General features: G+C 46.4%; 1 protein-coding gene across 1 annotated transcript in view; it reads right to left on the bottom strand.

The window, feature by feature from the left end:
* The window catches only part of LOC122369362 (F-box/LRR-repeat protein 16-like), a 46,839-nt gene extending 30,300 nt beyond the window's left edge, over window positions 1-16,539 (bottom strand). The window contains exon 1 of the mRNA XM_043344056.1: window positions 14,938-16,539. Coding sequence (XP_043199991.1) covers window positions 14,938-16,036 — 1,099 coding nt within the window. The 5' untranslated portion in view covers window positions 16,037-16,539. The remainder of the gene's footprint in view (window positions 1-14,937) is intronic.
* Between the last annotated feature and the right edge of the window lie 103 nt (window positions 16,540-16,642).

Below are 16,642 nucleotides of genomic sequence, written 5' to 3'. Positions count from 1 at the left end.
AAAAGAAGGTGCTACAAAACTGATATCTCGGATTTTCAAAATTTTTGAATGTTGCCCCCCCCCCCCAAATTATTAAAGTTGACTTTTTTAGAAAACAAAAAATCCCAAAAGTATTTCGAATTTCGAAAACACCGGAATAAATGTGATAGTCCCTGCACTCTTCTATCTACATAACAAATTTTAGATCCATACCTCCTTTTCTGGCCAAGTTATAGCGAACAAACTGTTCAAAATTGATGACGTAAAATTTCTGAACTCACTTTAGCAATTCTAGACCCCGTAGCGCAAAACAAAGACCACCATTGAACTCCTCGTGACGAGCTGCATCGAATCGATACCCATTGTATGCCACAATATCAACTTTGAAATTTGACCTAATTTTACCTGACCTTGACCTGACCTTCACCAGAACATAATTTAACTGGCTCCAAAGCCTGCCTGACCCACATAATCGCATTTAGCATATAAAATGGACCATAAAACATGCATCACATGATATTTTCATATTGTAACCCTCTGTGACTTGACCAGTCACTTGATCAGGTCACCTGATCAGTGACCTAAAATAGCAAAATATGTGTCTGACAAACAATTCCCCATCGATAATTTTCGATGAAATGCATTTTACTTGATTTCAAAACACATTTCTTTAAACGCCTGTAAACGGTAAATATTCGACATTTGATCTGACCTGTGACGTCATTTGTTTGACCTCGGTCAATGAAATTGGGTCACATGGCACTAGGCAGTTCCCTGTTGGGACAATCCAACACAGTTTGCTGCTTGTCGCTATGTTGCGTGATTCTCGAGATCTTGGGGGAGGCAAATTGCCCCCCCCCCCCCAACAGGGCACGTTGCTCGGCAGACCCCGACGGGACGCGGGTTAATCTTTCATTCATCGAAAAATCAGTGCTGTTTACTGTTTGTCGCTTGCTTAACTCGTTCTTGAGTTATAGCCCTTCAAACTCATCCTTACAATCCGAAGTTAAAGAAGTGTTTTGCAATATAACTCAAAAAGTTTTCATCTGAGATGTCTGATATTTTGAAAGGCATCTTTTGGGCCTATGATTACCCCTAGGACCGAATTTTATTCAAATCTGAGGGATGAGGGTGACGGTCCTGGTACGATCTATCGTGGAATGCCCCTGAGTGCAAACTGGTGTAATATTTTTGTTTTTTAATTGGGGCTTTAGGGCGCGCCGACTACTTAGGTCATTTTGCGCCCATAACGTCGTTTTAAGACTCGATATAAAAGAGCAAGGTAAGATAAGACAGCGCAAAAGTGTCGTCCTAGACAACTGACTAGATGTAAGGACTAGAAATGACTAGTTGGATTGAGGTCAGGTCGAGTCAGGGGCGCGGGAACTACTTTCAGACTGGGGGGCACACCATAATAGAGATCAACCTAGGGTACCCCCAAATCTAGTTTTCTCACCGGTTTTAGGCCACTTATTTTTCATTCCTTGGCTTTTTCAACAAAAAAGAAAACATTTGCAAAAAAAAATGTGGTATTCCGTCTCAAAGCTGTGGGGGCACCGGCCCCACGGCCCCAGAGTTCGGGGGGGGGGGCAAGCTGCCCTCACTTCCCCCCGGCTCCCGCGCCTATGGGTCGAGTAAATCACTTGGAAGTTGATCGAACGGATAAAGGAAACAAATATTGACGGATAAAACCGTAAAGTAATCTTGGATAAAACCCAGGGTGACTCGTCACCCAGTTGGCGGCGTATAGTGGTACACGGAGCGATGCGCCCGAGGTAGCGTGTCCGGTTCGGTTCAGCGAGAGGACAAGATAAAAGCACGCGAGAGACAGTGAGAGGCACGGTACACCTGCGACAGGTGGGCTGCTCTTCTCCGCGGAGGAGATGACCATGTGTGGCATACGTATGGCCGATGCGCAGCCTACATAGGACGACTTCGTTATGTCTGTTACTTTGCATGCATGACGACCAAGGCTCGAGTTGGCTTGCATGGGCGTCGAAACCGGGGGGGATGGGGGGACGCGTCCCCCCAGTCGAGGAATCCGGGGGGGGACTTCCCCCGCAAAAATATCCCCATGAATTATTTAAAGAGTGGCCTATGAAATTGGCCAATAAAAATTGGCCTATAGTCGTTTTGAAATGAAATAGCAGATATTCAAATTGAATCATACGAATTGCTGGCACTGAACCGTTGCATACATATTAGGTACAGGGCTGCGGACTGCGGAGTATATTGATTTTTGGTAACTCCGACTCCGGCTTAAAAAAATCGCTCGGAGTCTGATTCCAAATTCCAATCCCATCTCCGACCACGGCATCTCTCAGCCCGTATCGGAGTGAAAAACTTGTGATGTGATGCTTTTGTGACACCGAACGTTTCTTGGCACATTCAAGGATTAGGTACATGCATTAGGTACCTACAATGAGGTACAGCTCTAGGCTGTCCGTCCCAAGTCCTCGATAGGGAGCCAAAGCTCCATTTACATATAGGGGCGACCACATCCGACAAGGGGTGAAGATCGGTCCCAAAGTCTCAGGGTGGGGTGACAGCTTGCAGACACCACACATTTCAGGATATTCGCAATAGGGGCATTCCACGTCAAATCGAACAAAATTCGGCTGTTTTGCACCTTACCATCAGCGATTTCATTATAAATTTGTGAGCGAGTTCCTGTGTGGCCCCGGACATTACATTGATGTTTTTTGCACATTCTGACCACAGGTCTTCTAAATATAGGGCATCAAATTTTTACAAAATGTTGCATCTTTATATTTTTGAACGACCATAACTTTGGTTGTACTTGTTTGATTTGAATGAAATAAACCTTACTGTTAAGGTAATTTCTTAAGCATTTGTTAAGAGTTGCACCTACTTAAATATATAACCTTGAAATTTGCTTAACTCTGTACTTAAGCACAAATATTGAAATAGCAAAAAACACGTCACCTTCGATTTGGCTCATTTTCATATATTTTATTGCCTACCATATTCTTAACAACCTGTGAAAAAATTAGAGTGGGCCATTCATAAGTTTTGAAGAAAATTGCACATATGCAAACGTATGTTTGCACGCGCAGTGGAGGGGGAAGAGCGAATTTCGCCCACCCCTCCTGTTTTTCGCCAATATCTCATAAGATTAATGCGAAATTAATTATGGCTACCTGTCAAGAATTGAATTGGACATCTCATCGTGCAAGCAATAAGAAAATCGGTTCACAACTGTTCTAGTAATAGCGGTGTAAAGTGAACATCCTGTCGCCGCAGCGACGCGGCGACTCGGCAGCCGGCGCCGACCGCTACGCGCCGCCTGAATTGTAGACTGTGCCGGGATGGAGCGGAACGGTTCCGTCTTTACATCGCGCTCCCTACCGCTGATTACGTTCGATTCGCGTCAAATTTTGTGAGAAGACTAAGAAATGTACAGGCAATCTTATGGTGAAAGAATTTTGAAAATCGGTTGGTAAACAATTGAAATATGAACGTTTAAACACAAAATTGTGATTGCTGCGTTTCCCGCATCGGCCGAGCCGCCTCAGCCGGCGACATGTTACTCTTAGCAGGCCTCTAACTGCCATATTTATTATTGGATTAACTAGAAACTTCCCATACATACTAAAAAATGTATGTTCTTTCGTATAGTGAAGATCAAATGACGTGAAGATATCGTTGCGTGATAATGTTTTCGTTGAATTTACTTCATGATGCATTTCCACACGGCTCAAAATTCACCGCAAATTACCGTTTGCCTGAGACACTTTTACTATGGAACGTGAATGCTTGACTACGATGACTATGCATTTCCATTCTCGCAGAGTTTGGGATATCACTTATCAGCAATCATTCATTTCAGAAGGTGTACACAAGCAAGCATGTCTTGACTCTGTCTTTCAAGGTCACGCGCGGTTGCGTGATGTTGATGCATGAAAACGGCGTTTGCCGCGAAAGTTAAGAATGGCCCACTCCAATTTTTTCACAGATGGTTAGGAACATTGTGACGGACATAATATGTAAAAATTACCCAAATCGAAGGTGACGTGTTTTTTGCTATTTAAATTTTTGTTTTAATTCAAGGTCAAATGCGTTTCAAGGTCACTTCAATTTAATTTTATAATTAAAAACCAAAGCCTTATCAATTGCCTATACGACCCTGTTAATATCATTTTGATACCAGAAAAGGAACCAGAGTTATAGCCATTTAAAAAAATTGATGTGTGGCATTTTTCGCTATATTCGATGACCTATATCTCAGCGATAGGGTGAAGTCGTATAAGAGTACGCACTTAGTGGATTTCTTGCTCTCATTTGTTTAATATTTGAAGGAAAGAAATCGCAAATAGGGAATATTAAAGTTCATTGAATTAGCCATCAACCCATGGGGCAACGATCCTTCAGCGCAAATGGAAGTGGTCTAAAACTGACATTTTCTGAACCGCTGCAGTTGCGTACTCTTACCATATGGGGTGTGTAAGAGTACGCACGCCAGGCGGGTGGAGTACGCAATCATATGAACACACACCTATGCAGCTTGTACTGTCCAAATGCTTAACTTCAAACTCAGAAGGCATTTAAGTTAATTCTAGTATCCAAAAAGAAAAACATAAAATAAATATTTCAAGTCTATAAATCAGGAAATAATCATGTCGTGTGTTTCTTAAAAAAATGCTCAATCAAAAGGGAGAATAACTCGTATTTGGAAGAATTTCGGGTACGCATCTGCATCACAGTGCTCCATTGATGATATACCCACAAAACAAACGTCATTAAGCGATAGATTAATAATTCTATATTTCTGTATATTCGATTTAATGTATAATTCTGCGTACTCTTACCCTCCTGAACAGTGCGTCCTCTTACCGTACATGCAATTCGCGCACAAAACAACCCCGAAACGTTGTGCAAAACTTCGCAAACAGAATATTGCACTGCGCAGTATTTCCCCAGATAACCTACCAAGTTTCCCACAACAATCACGGAAATGTACCTTATCTCAACTGCCAAGTATCAAAATTATTGTACCATACCATAATAATATCATAACGCTCGAAAATAATATTCATCGCCTTAAACTCAACAGCGTCGCCGCTCAACGCCCACGTTCCGTTGGTGACAAGCACGCACTGGCGGCTTCATGTCACTTCATGCACTCGACAAACCCGCGTTGCTAAGCAACCGAAACAGCTGATGCGTACTCTTATCGCCCGCGTACTCTTACCCGCCCTTACCCTACGTGATCAAATTTCGAAAATATTATACGTAACTCAGTTTTGAACCATGCCCAGTCTGCCTACAAATTTTCAGAAAAATCGAAGGGGATGACGGATTTCGGTGTTTGATTTGACGTGGAATGCCCCAATAGTCAAGACCCTCAGCTCATTCTCAAACGGCCCTCCTCCCGTTCGAGGCCATCCGACAGTAGGTCTCTCACCATGGCCCTTGAACGCTTGATGCTTGAGTGTGAGAGGACCTCGTCCCGGTCTGAGAGAGCCCAGGAAGCTTTAATACTCAGTTATTCATTTATTTATTTATTTCATTGGCTCACTCCACACTTGTGTGGCTATTCTAGTGCCAGAGTCAAATAATAAAATAGTGGTTGTCGGGATGACACACATACATAACATTCATACATACATACATACATACGCCCTCGTTCCCCCACCAATCTCACAACCACACTATCACATAAGTGTCGTCACTAGGCGCCGCTAACGATCGTTCCTTTGTTGCTGCAGCAAATGCCGACGAAGTTCTCTTTTAAAAGCTCTCATGTCCAGATCACGCATGCTTGGAGGCAGTCGATTAAAAGCCGTTGCTGCAGCGAAAAGGAATCGTCTCCTCCCGGACTCAGACTTTATCATGGGAACATGTAACATGTCGTCCTGCCTCGTAGCTCTTTGGTGTACATGCCGTCTTCGCACAAGATTCTCCGAGAGCAACTGGGGCTGAGCCGTAACCAGCGTGCGTTTTAAGAGCGTCAGCACATGGTACGTATACATGTTGTGCGCCGATAGCCACTCTTAAGTCACGCAACACGTCACTCACATGGTCAAACTTCCGTCGCCCCGATATAACACGTGCAGCAAAATTCAACACTTTCTGTAGCCGTGAGGTTTGGGTGACATTGCACGTGCCGTAAACACTAATACAGTAACGAATGAGTGAAATGACCTAGATTGGTCTGACAAGAATCTTGGGTCTGACCACGACCCCTACAATCACCACAGCCAACAGAATCTCCAGCTCTTATCCAACCCATCCTCGGGAAACTGTTAAATTTTCTACATCGACATCCACGTGTGCCGTGTAACATGCGACTGGACGCAAACGGGCTTGAGATATTTCGACTAACCAGCAAAGAGCATGACTTAAAACCAGAGTACGTTGACTCCGACTTCAGAGTCGAGGTCCATTACGATTTCAGTGACTCCAACTCCGACCCCGACCAAAACGGTCGACTACGACCGAAGTCGAATCCGACCCCGCAGTCCTGCAGCTAGGTACACTGCACAAAGTTTCCAACTTCTTGGAAATAAGCTGTACGGTTGACAGAGGATCACACGATTTTTTAGAGGCAGGGCTGCTTGACTTGGTGACAAGACCTTAGCTATCCTGCCTCCTGGTATCAAACTTATTATACAAGATGCAAAATTGATCTGTTTTTGGTGCTGTTTTGCCAAGCGTTTTTGCTAATTTTCGCGGCGCTTCGCGCCGCCAATTCATACAAGTAAAAAAGAGATATTGTGACTAATAACGCCTCCACGCGGGAAGAACATGTGTATGCGTTACAAGTAGTACATACTGCATAAGCCTAAAAACGTACGGTAACCAGTTTTTTGGTTTTTAGCCAGCCAATCCGTCCCCGCCCCCAGTCAAAAATCCGTGGCCACGCCCCTGTTGGCTTGATATCCCTCAGCTTATCAAGACCTGGTGTAATATTTTTGCCACCGTGTTCAATTTGTTTACACCAAACACCGCACCTCTCCGGCTAATGTATTTGCTTACGCCAGACTGACAGTAATTGAATTAATTTTGAGTTCCCCGTAGCATGGCTTCAGAGACGCAAAGAAGAAAATGTGCCTCAAAATACACCGTCTTCCCCTACACCAGTGGTTGGGCTGGCATGGAATAGCCCAGCTATTGAAAGACGGGAGGGAGCAGACTCTACCCCTCCACCCCCCCCCCCCCCCCAGCGGGGCATGGGGTTATTTGGAAACAATAATGCATATATGCTATATTGGGAAGGTTGGTACTGATTTACCGGGCAAGTGCTGGCCCACGAGCTGCTCACTGTATTGGCGGGCCATTCAATTTTGGCGTGACCCGGCGCAGTATTCTGAAGCCGCGCTGGTCAGCTGGCGGAAACATATGGCCTCGGCGGCGCATCGATCCGTCCGTCGGCTCAGCGGCGCGCGAGCAGGCTCGGCCACCCGGCGCACAGCGCTGAACAGAGCTGGAACAGAGCTGGAACAGTTCTGAACAGCGCTGAACAGAGCTGGCGGCATTGGGACACGGCCACCCGGCGCACAGCGCTGAACAGAGCTGGAACAGAGCTGGAACAGTTCTGAACAGAGCTGAACAGAGCTGGCGGCATTGGGACACGGCCGACGGCTCACAGTTCTGAACAGAGCTGGAACAGTTCTGTACAGGGCTGAACAGAGCTGGCGGCATTGGGATTTGGGACACGGCCGACGGCTCACAGTTCTGAACAGAGCTGGAACAATTCTGAACAGAGCTGAACAGAGCTGGCGGCATTGGGATTTGGGACACGGCCGACGGCTCACAGTTCTGAACAGAGCTGGAACAATTCTGAACAGAGCTGAACAGAGCTGGCGGCATTGGGACACGGCCGACGGCGCACAATTCTGAACAGAGCTGGAACAGTTCTGAACAGAGCTGAACAGAGCTGGCGGCATTAGGACACGGCCGACGGCTCACAGTTCTGAACAGAGCTGGAACAGTTCTGAACAGAGCTGAACAGAGCTGGCGGCATTAGGACACGGCCGACGGCTCACAGTTCTGAACAGAGCTGAACAGAGCTGGCGGCATTGGGACACGGCCGACGGCTCACAGCTCTCAACATGGCGAACAAATCTCAATATCTTGAGATTTTTATATTTAAGAAATTTTGAGATAGCTATTTGGTTTGTCATGTCTCTTTGTACCTAACAGTGAAAAACGAAGTTTCACCCAAATTCGTTGACACTTTGTCCCATCGTACTGATATTTGGGTGCCTGCTGCCACCAGTTACGTCATGTTCATTTTTAAGACACAATGTCCAGGTACCCAGGTACCTACTTATCGTGCATAATTTGAAAGCAATTATTTTTCGGTAAGAAATTCTTGGCCAGACACTGAAGCTGTTTAAGGTCACGTGATGACGTGAGAGCTTTGATAATGAACTTGGAAACAGCGTTCTTCTGAAAAAAGGAAGCATAATGTGGTTGAATTTAGCTTGTCTGGATACTTCAGGTAAAAAAGGTCAAATTTTAAAGTTGATTTTTTTTTTTAACCCGCGCCCCGATAGGCTCTGCCGAGCAACGCGCCGTTGGGGGCAATTTGCCCCCCCCCCTTAGATCTCGAGAACCACGCAACCTAGCGACAAGCGGCAAACGGTGTTGGATAGCCCTATCAGGGAACTACCTTGTGACCAAATTTTATTGACCTAGGTCAAACCGATGACGTCACAGGTCAGGTCAAAGGTCGAATTTTCACCGTTTACAGGCATTTCAAGAAATGCGTTGTAAAATCGAGTAAAATGTATTTCATTGAAAATCATCCATGTCCAATCATTTGATGTTTTTCAAAAACATATTATGCTATTTGAGGTCACTGATACCAGGTCAGGTCACAGAGGTCAGGTCACTGGGGGGTCACAATATGAAAGTGTCGTGTGATACATGTTTTATGGTCAATTTTACATGACAAATGCGATTTTGTGGAACAGGCAGCCTTTGGGGCCAGCTTAGGTCACGTTTTGGTCAAGGTCAGGTCAAGGTCAGGTCAAATTAGGTCAAATTTCAAAGTTGATATTTTTGCATAAAAGGGGCATCGATTCGATGCAGCTCGTCACGGGGAGTTCAATGGCAATGGGGGTCTTTGTTTGGCCCTACGTGGTCTAGAATCGCTAAAAATTGAGTTCAAAAATTTGACGTCATCATTTTTGAACAGTTTTTTCGCTATAACTTGGCCAAAAAACGAGATATCAATATGAAATTTGGTATGTATATAGAAAAGTGCAGGGACTATCACATATATTCCGGTTTTGTCGAAATTCGGATTTTTTTTCGATTCTTTTTGTTTTTCTAAAAAAATCATTTTTTTTTGAATTTTTTGGGATCAAAAACCCAAAATTTTGAAAATCCGAGATGGCAGTTTTGTAGCGCCGCTTTTTGTCTACTAGACCATATAAAGAACTTTGAAATTGCTTGGTAACTGTAGATTTGGTGAGCGTTTCAAGGTTGCATGTTTTTTGCTCGTTTTTGCTCGAACATGACCTCAGTTTGACCTCAATAACTCCTGACCTAAGGTGACCTAAGACTTGAAAGTTGGTGTTAATGTGTCAAATTGATGCCCGGGAAGGCACTGAAAATTTGGCGGCGCTGCGCGCCGCCGTTTTCTTGCTATTCAGGAAAAACCACAGGGGGGCCAAATTGGCCCTCCAACGGGGCGAGGGTTAACAAAAAAGGTATCTTTCGGGTGCAGTTTGAGCTCAGAAACACGATGGTGATATTTATATTTATGTACCATATCAAACACGTACTGAAAAAATGATTTGGAAAAAAAATTAATAGAGAAAATTTTACTTTCATGCGTATAACTGCTACTTTTGAAGATGTCCGGCTAAAACTTGCTAGGATATATCATGGTTTTGTGTTCTATCACATACAAATATTCCATTTTTAATAAGTCCCTTTTGGAAAAGGATACAAATATAAATTTTGAAATTTAAAATCAATTATTTTCAAAAATTTCAAAATTTTGACAACATGAGACAGCAGTTTGATAGCACAGTGTACTTAATGTCATCTCATGCAAGGAAATTGGGTCTAGCTTAAAAACTGAGCTTTTGATAGCGATTGCCGTAGTTCAATGTTTTGCGTCAAAATCGGCCGACATGACGTCATTCTGAGTTCATTTCCGGCCGAACTACGGTAGCTAAGAAGTTCAAATTTTGACACAAGGTGGCAAATTGATGCATCAAAACAGAGGTGAAAAAACCCTGCTACTCGCCTGCGTGCGTAGGTGACAGCCATAGCCATAAAGAGACAGATTCGAGCATCTCGGTTGATGCATTTAAAATACATATATAACTAGTCCGTTTCCGCTAAAATCAGAGCTGTCTTCCCATAGAGGGCCGCTATGGACCACGGCACAAAAATTTAACAGCGTCATCTCTTTGTAGACAGCTGGGGCTGAAAAATCCCGCCGGTGCGACAGCCGGTGCGTTGTGAAGCGCCATAGACAACGCAGGAAAAAACGGCGACAGCCCGACAGCTCGTCCCCGCTCATCGCCGGTTGAACGGAGGCGGGGACCGGCGCGGCCTTGGCCGCCGCCGAAGTAGGGAAGGACCGGGCGACTGGGACGGGGGACGTCACATCTGGGCCACAACTGGGGTGAGGTCCATGACCATCGGTCCCAGAAACTTGGTAGGGGCGTTGATAATTGGTTCTGACTACTGAAGCAAAGGCAAGTGAATCAGTGACAACTGACAAATGACAATCCTTTCGTGAGTTCTGATTGAACTGGATCAGGAAGCCGGGACGAGCTAGAACGTCGATCAGACCTATAGGTAAGTTGGATGGTAGTGATTTATTTTTGTTGTGTTGTGTCACTGAACTGTGGTCATGCGTTGTCCGAAATCTGAAAGGTCCGAAGTTTGAAAGGTCCCAGAGTCCGAAGTTTGAAAGGTCAGTTTCATAACATTCTAGCCTTATTTTCAATTTTTAGGCCTAAAAAGGTGACGAGAAAACGTCAAAAAAGTACCTTCTGTTTCAAGATTACTTGTAAAAAATTGGTGACAGCTAGACATCGCGTAGGTGACAGCTTTTGAGTTTTATTCACCTCTGCATCAAAAGGTACAGAAGTTTCGCGTCGATACCTCCAGCGGTTTATAAGTTATTGCGGGAAAACGAGAGGGGGCTAGGAATAGCCCCCCTCCCGCAGTGGGGCGCAGGTTCAATTTTTGAGTCCCTAGGCTGGTCTGATTTTTGACGATTCTTTCCTCGTGAACAACACTTTGGACCAAGCATAGCCGAAAATTTCCTCGGTTTGACCGCTAATTTATTAATTTATTTTGACCTAATTTATTCCAGAACTTGTGTAAAATTGATGTCCGGAGAAGTACTGAAAATTGTAAGTCGAAATTCGCAGCCGTTTCTGAGTTACCTGCGACATAACACAGGGAGGGGTCCCTTTGCCCCCTCCCCAACAGGTCGCGGGGAAAATAAAATAAAAATGGAAAATATGTTTTCAATGCCATTTCACAACAAACTAACTAGGCAGGAAAACTTTAAACCAGCGCTGTCTGACGCGCTGTTATGGCCTTAGCGCACTGTTTCCGTCGCATTGGGCTGGAATGGTTTACTCTCAGGTGTGAAAATATATTTGTGTGTCATGTTATGTGTGGTAATTTCAGGCGACAATAGTGGTTGTGTGCAATTTTTCTCCTTTTTTAATTATAGTTTCATTTTGATTTCCAACCAAAAGCTGAGATACTTCTACATACCATTTTCTTCAAGACCATCTTCCTTCAAGACCATCTTCCTCTGGTGGATTTTTTGTGATGCTTTCAGGCGGTAACAATACCGTAAAGAGGGGCTATTTGAAACGGATTTTACAGCTTTTGGCCTCTCCCTTCAAAACGTTTGATATTTCATATAGCATGTGAATTGAAAAACGTAGTTCTCTGTAGCCGCTCTTAGATAGGTAAATTTTGATTCAGCTGGTAACCATAAATAAAGTTATTTTTCTAATTGAAGCCTGTCTCAAATAGCCCCATAATGTGGGGTTATTTGAGACAGTTGTGGTTGCAAGGAGGTTGAAGAAATTCAGTCAAGCTAGGGATAATTCTTTTAATGCCATGCAATTGGAAATCTAATTTTGATACTTCTGGCACAAAGTATTTCTTTCAAATACAGTTATATAACCGTTATAATCAAACTTTTCGTTTTTCGTTGGACATAGTACTTCTGTCTGTTAACCCGCGCCCCGTAGGGCTACCGGCGGACCCTACCACCCGTAGGGGGGGGGGGGGCGTTTCGGCCCCCCCCCTAAGGTCTCGGAAAGTTACCGGCCGATTTTCAAAATTTAAACGGCGTTCGATAGCCCCACCCGGGAACTACCTTGTGACCAAATTTCATTGACCTAGGTCAAACCGATGACGTCACAGGTCAGGTCAAAGGTCTGATTTTCACCGTTCACAGGCATTTCAAGAAATGTGTTGTGAAATCGAGTAAATTGGTAATTTATTGAAAACCATCGATGGTACATTGTTCGTCAAACACATACTTTGCTATCTGAGGTCACTGATACCAGGTCAGGTCACAGCGAGGTCAGGTCACCGGGGGTCACAATATGAAAGTGTCGTGTGATACATATTTTATGGTCCATTTTACATGACAAATGCGATTATGTGGGTTAGGCAGCCTTTGGGGCCAGCCTAGGTCACGTTTTGGTGAAGGTCAGGTCAAGGTCAGGTCAAATTAGGTCAAATTTCAAAGTTGATATTTTTGCATAAAATGGGTATTGATTCGATGTAGCTCGTCACGGGGAGTCTAATGGTGGTCTTTGTTTTGCTCTACGAGGTCTAGAATTGCCAAAAATTGAGTTTGAAAATTTGACGTCATCATTTTTGAACAGTTTTTTTCGCTATAACTTGGCCAAAAAAACGAGATATCGATCTGAAATTTGGTATGTAGATAGAAGACGGTAGGTACTATCACATATATTCCGGTTTTTTCGAAACTCAAAAAACTTTTTGGATTGTTTGGCTAATATATAAAAAAAATACTTTTTTGATTTTTGGGGGTCAAAGCTCCAAAGTTTCAAAAATCCGAGATAGCAGTTTTGTAGCCCTGTCAATTCTACACCTTTTATGTCTTGATCATTTTTCTGTATCTTCAAAGCTGTAGGCGTGACAGGTCTTCTCGCGAAGGTCTTTTTTCGGTCGAAAATGACAGAACATGACGTCACTCTGACGTCAATTGTGGCCAACCTATCATAGCCTCTGGAAAAAATTTTTGGTCACAATGTGTAAAATTGATGCCCGGAGGGGTCCTGAAAGTTTGGTGGCGATATCTCCAGCCGTTCAGGAGATATCGACCGAAAAGGACAGGGGGGGGGCGTTTCGCCCCCCCCCCCTACGGGGCGCGGGTTAAAAATTGCATTACTTTATGCAGTAGCGGCGGAACACCTTCAATTAAGGGGGGAAGGGCACCGCCGACTCTTGGTCCCATTCTTTCCATGCAACGCCCATAGGGCTAATGTTAAAATGCCAAAATCAAAGGGGGGCACGGTGCCCCGGTGCCCTCCCCGTTCCGCCGCCTATGGCTTTATGCTAGGGCTGTCATAATATGATGTGACCCTAAGCTTTGAAAATCACAGGACGATTATCTAGGACTATTTCTAAGTCAACGACAGTAAAATTTTCAAATAAAGTTGTTGTGTTCATCTCTGGCGGCATAAAACATATAGACCGAAAGTTGGTGGGGCTATTTGAGACAGGCTCGCTACGGCATTAAACACACTGTAATGCCTTAAAAAAGGGAAAACAGTTTTCAAAATGGTTGAATGTATGGCATGCGTGATCGATTGTTCCATTGCTCATCAACCTGTGAAGAAATAGCATCAAAAAGGTCAAACGGTTTTGATTTTATACCGATTTTCCTCGATCACTGCATGTTGTATCAAAGGGCCGGTTACCGCACTGCATCAAGAACGTATACTGAAGGCTCTGATAAATAACCTTCAATGGTGCCTTCTGGTCAACCAGTGTAGACATGGGTGGGTTACTGACCACGTCAGTGACTGATGAAAGTTGAAACACATTTTATGCACATATTCTTAAAGGTAACTAATATCGTCACAAACTTGATGGTCATATTTAGTTACAATGTGTAAATATTGCTTGCTGCTAAAAGTACCACGAACCCATGGCCGATTCACCGGTGTTACTAATGTCGAACGTTTGATACACTTTAGGCAGAAGATGGCAGTAAGTCTTTTCGGATGCATCATATCACCTGTTTTTAGGGCCTTGGCATCACAATCATCAGCTGTATTTGGTATCCGTTGAGGTTTGACGAGTAGGTATCATCGGGATTCTGAGACATCGGGTTACATAATTGTCACTACCGTCTTCATGAAAAATGTGCTTAGCCCATAATGAAAACGATAGTTACGATAAATTCGGTTGCAGAGTTTTTAAAACTTCAACCATGTTAAGCTGCAGGTAGGTGTGCTTTTCGTATGACTTAAATTGTGTTTTTTTCTATATTTCTCATTTTATGCCAAATTTCTTTCAAAAAATTTCAAAATTTTCAAAAACCCTTTTCATGGAATTCATCGTTAAATTCCACATCAGCCTGGAAAAAAATATTAAAAAATCAACCAGTTTTAATTTTAGAGCAATTTTACAAAACCACTATCGTACTGTCTCAAATAGCCCCAGTGTCTCAAATAGTCCCATTTCACGGTGCCACTGGTTATGTGCAATTTTTCTCCTTTTCAGCTCATACCTTCACTTTGGCTAAAAATGCCCGCCCCTATTTTGATTTGGACAGAGGCTTGGCTCCAATGTATATGTAATTGGCGGATCGGTACGTTTTACCAGCCCTGTCTGCGGCCGGCGCGTCCTGCCGGGCCGGGACTGTAACGGACTGACCGATATCGATACTATGACAAGTGGCAGCTGTAGGGAGACTGACTGACCACTCACTATAGCACAGTGATTGTGACTGACCGATGTTGAGGACGGCGTGGTTGGTGAGCTCCCAGCAGGAGTGCAGCCGCAGCACGGTGAGCGCGGCGCTCTGCTGGCTGCTGAAGTAGGAGAGCGCCGCGTCGCTGACGTGGTAGGCCTGCAGGCTGAACTCGCAGAGGGACGGCAGCAGCTGCGCCACCGCCGCCACGCTCTCGTCGGCCACGTTGATGCAGTCGGAGACGGAGAGCGAGACGATGCGCGCGCTGAGGCAGGCCCACAGGCCGGCGTCCGTCACCTCGTTGCAGCCGGACAGCTCGAGCTGCTGCAGCCCGTGCAGCTGGTCCAGCGTCTGCTCCAGGCCCTTGTCGGAGACCCGGCAGCACTGCAGCGACAGCGAGCGCACACACTTGGCCGCCGCCGGGAAGCCGTGCGTCAGATCGCACAGGTCCTCGTCCGAGGCGTGCAGCAGCGCCAGCGAGTCACAGGCGCGCACCTGCAGTGAGTGCAGGTAGCGGCGCCGCGCCGCGCCCGGCTCGCCCGCGCTCGACTCGCGGATGTCGCGGCAATTGAGCACCGGCCGAATGGCGCGCCAAAAGCGCGGCTGGTACAGCACGTCGCGCCACACGCGGCACACCTGCGCCAGCGCGCACACCTCGGCGCCAGAGAACAGTTGGAAGAACCGCTCCAGAAACGGCTCGTGCTGCCACAGCGCCGTCCAGCTCATGACTGGCGCGCGCAGCTGGCGGCGCCGGCCGCTGCTCGCCGGCGGCCGCGGGCTCCTCCGACCGCCGGCTCCGTGCAGAGACGGGTACATCCCGTTCCGCATTTTCTGAAAAGAAAACCGCGACGGCTTCTCCGGCGGCGTGGGCTTGTCTCGCGGCGGCGGCGGTGGAGGGGGCGGGGGCGGGACGCCGGCGCGCGCCTGCCGCGCCGCGCCGCTGCCGCAGAACACGGTGGCCACCTTCTCCATGACACTGCCGCGCTTCACACCGGCCGCCGACATGTGCCGCTCCAGGCTGGCCTGTGTGGCGGCGCGGTCGTCGCGCGACTCCTTGGCCTTGGAGCGCAGCCCCAGGCCGTTGATGCAGCGGGATATTTCCACCCGAGCCGTCTCCATCGCCGCGTCACAGGAGATCATACGGCGCACTGACGGCCGCTCACACGGCCCCGCACGGCCGCTCACACCACACGGCACTCGAGAGCCAGTGACGCCGCCGCCGCCGCGCCGTCAATACTCGGCCACCGCAGGGCGGCGCATGCGCGCGGCGCCGGACACGGTACGGTCCACCGCGGACACGACTCGGCGGGCCGCTGCTGCCGGCCGGCGCGGCGGTGTGGGTGCCGCGTCACGGCCGCGCCGCCGCCGGGACGGGCGGCTGTTCCGCCTCACAGCACACGCCGGCGGCTCAGCCTACCTGGTCAGGGAACACACTGCCCGCCATCTGCCGGCGCCGAGATGAACTGACACCGCCGGCCGGTGGCAGCAGGTGGCAGCCTTCGAAAGAACGAGCTGCCGCAGGTGCGGATGGCAAACTCAAATAGGGGATGGTGCCTAAGTAGCGACCCCCTTAAAGGGACCCTCCCACCTTCAAAAACGGTAATCAATTGGCATAAAAGTGATGTCGTTCGGTTCAGAAAGAGCAAAAACGAACATGTAACAAATTTCGTCGAGAAATATTCACGGATTTTTGAGATATTAGACTTTCATTTTTGTTTACTTTTTGGGACATCCGCTGTTCTAATG

The sequence above is a fragment of the Amphibalanus amphitrite genome, unplaced genomic scaffold, assembly GCF_019059575.1.
Source record: "Amphibalanus amphitrite isolate SeventyFive unplaced genomic scaffold, NRLGWU_Aamphi_draft 001028F_arrow, whole genome shotgun sequence".
NCBI classification, from domain to species: domain Eukaryota; kingdom Metazoa; phylum Arthropoda; class Thecostraca; order Balanomorpha; family Balanidae; genus Amphibalanus; species Amphibalanus amphitrite.
Note: the sequence above shows the minus strand (reverse complement) of the source record. Positions and strands in the feature narration are given on the sequence as shown.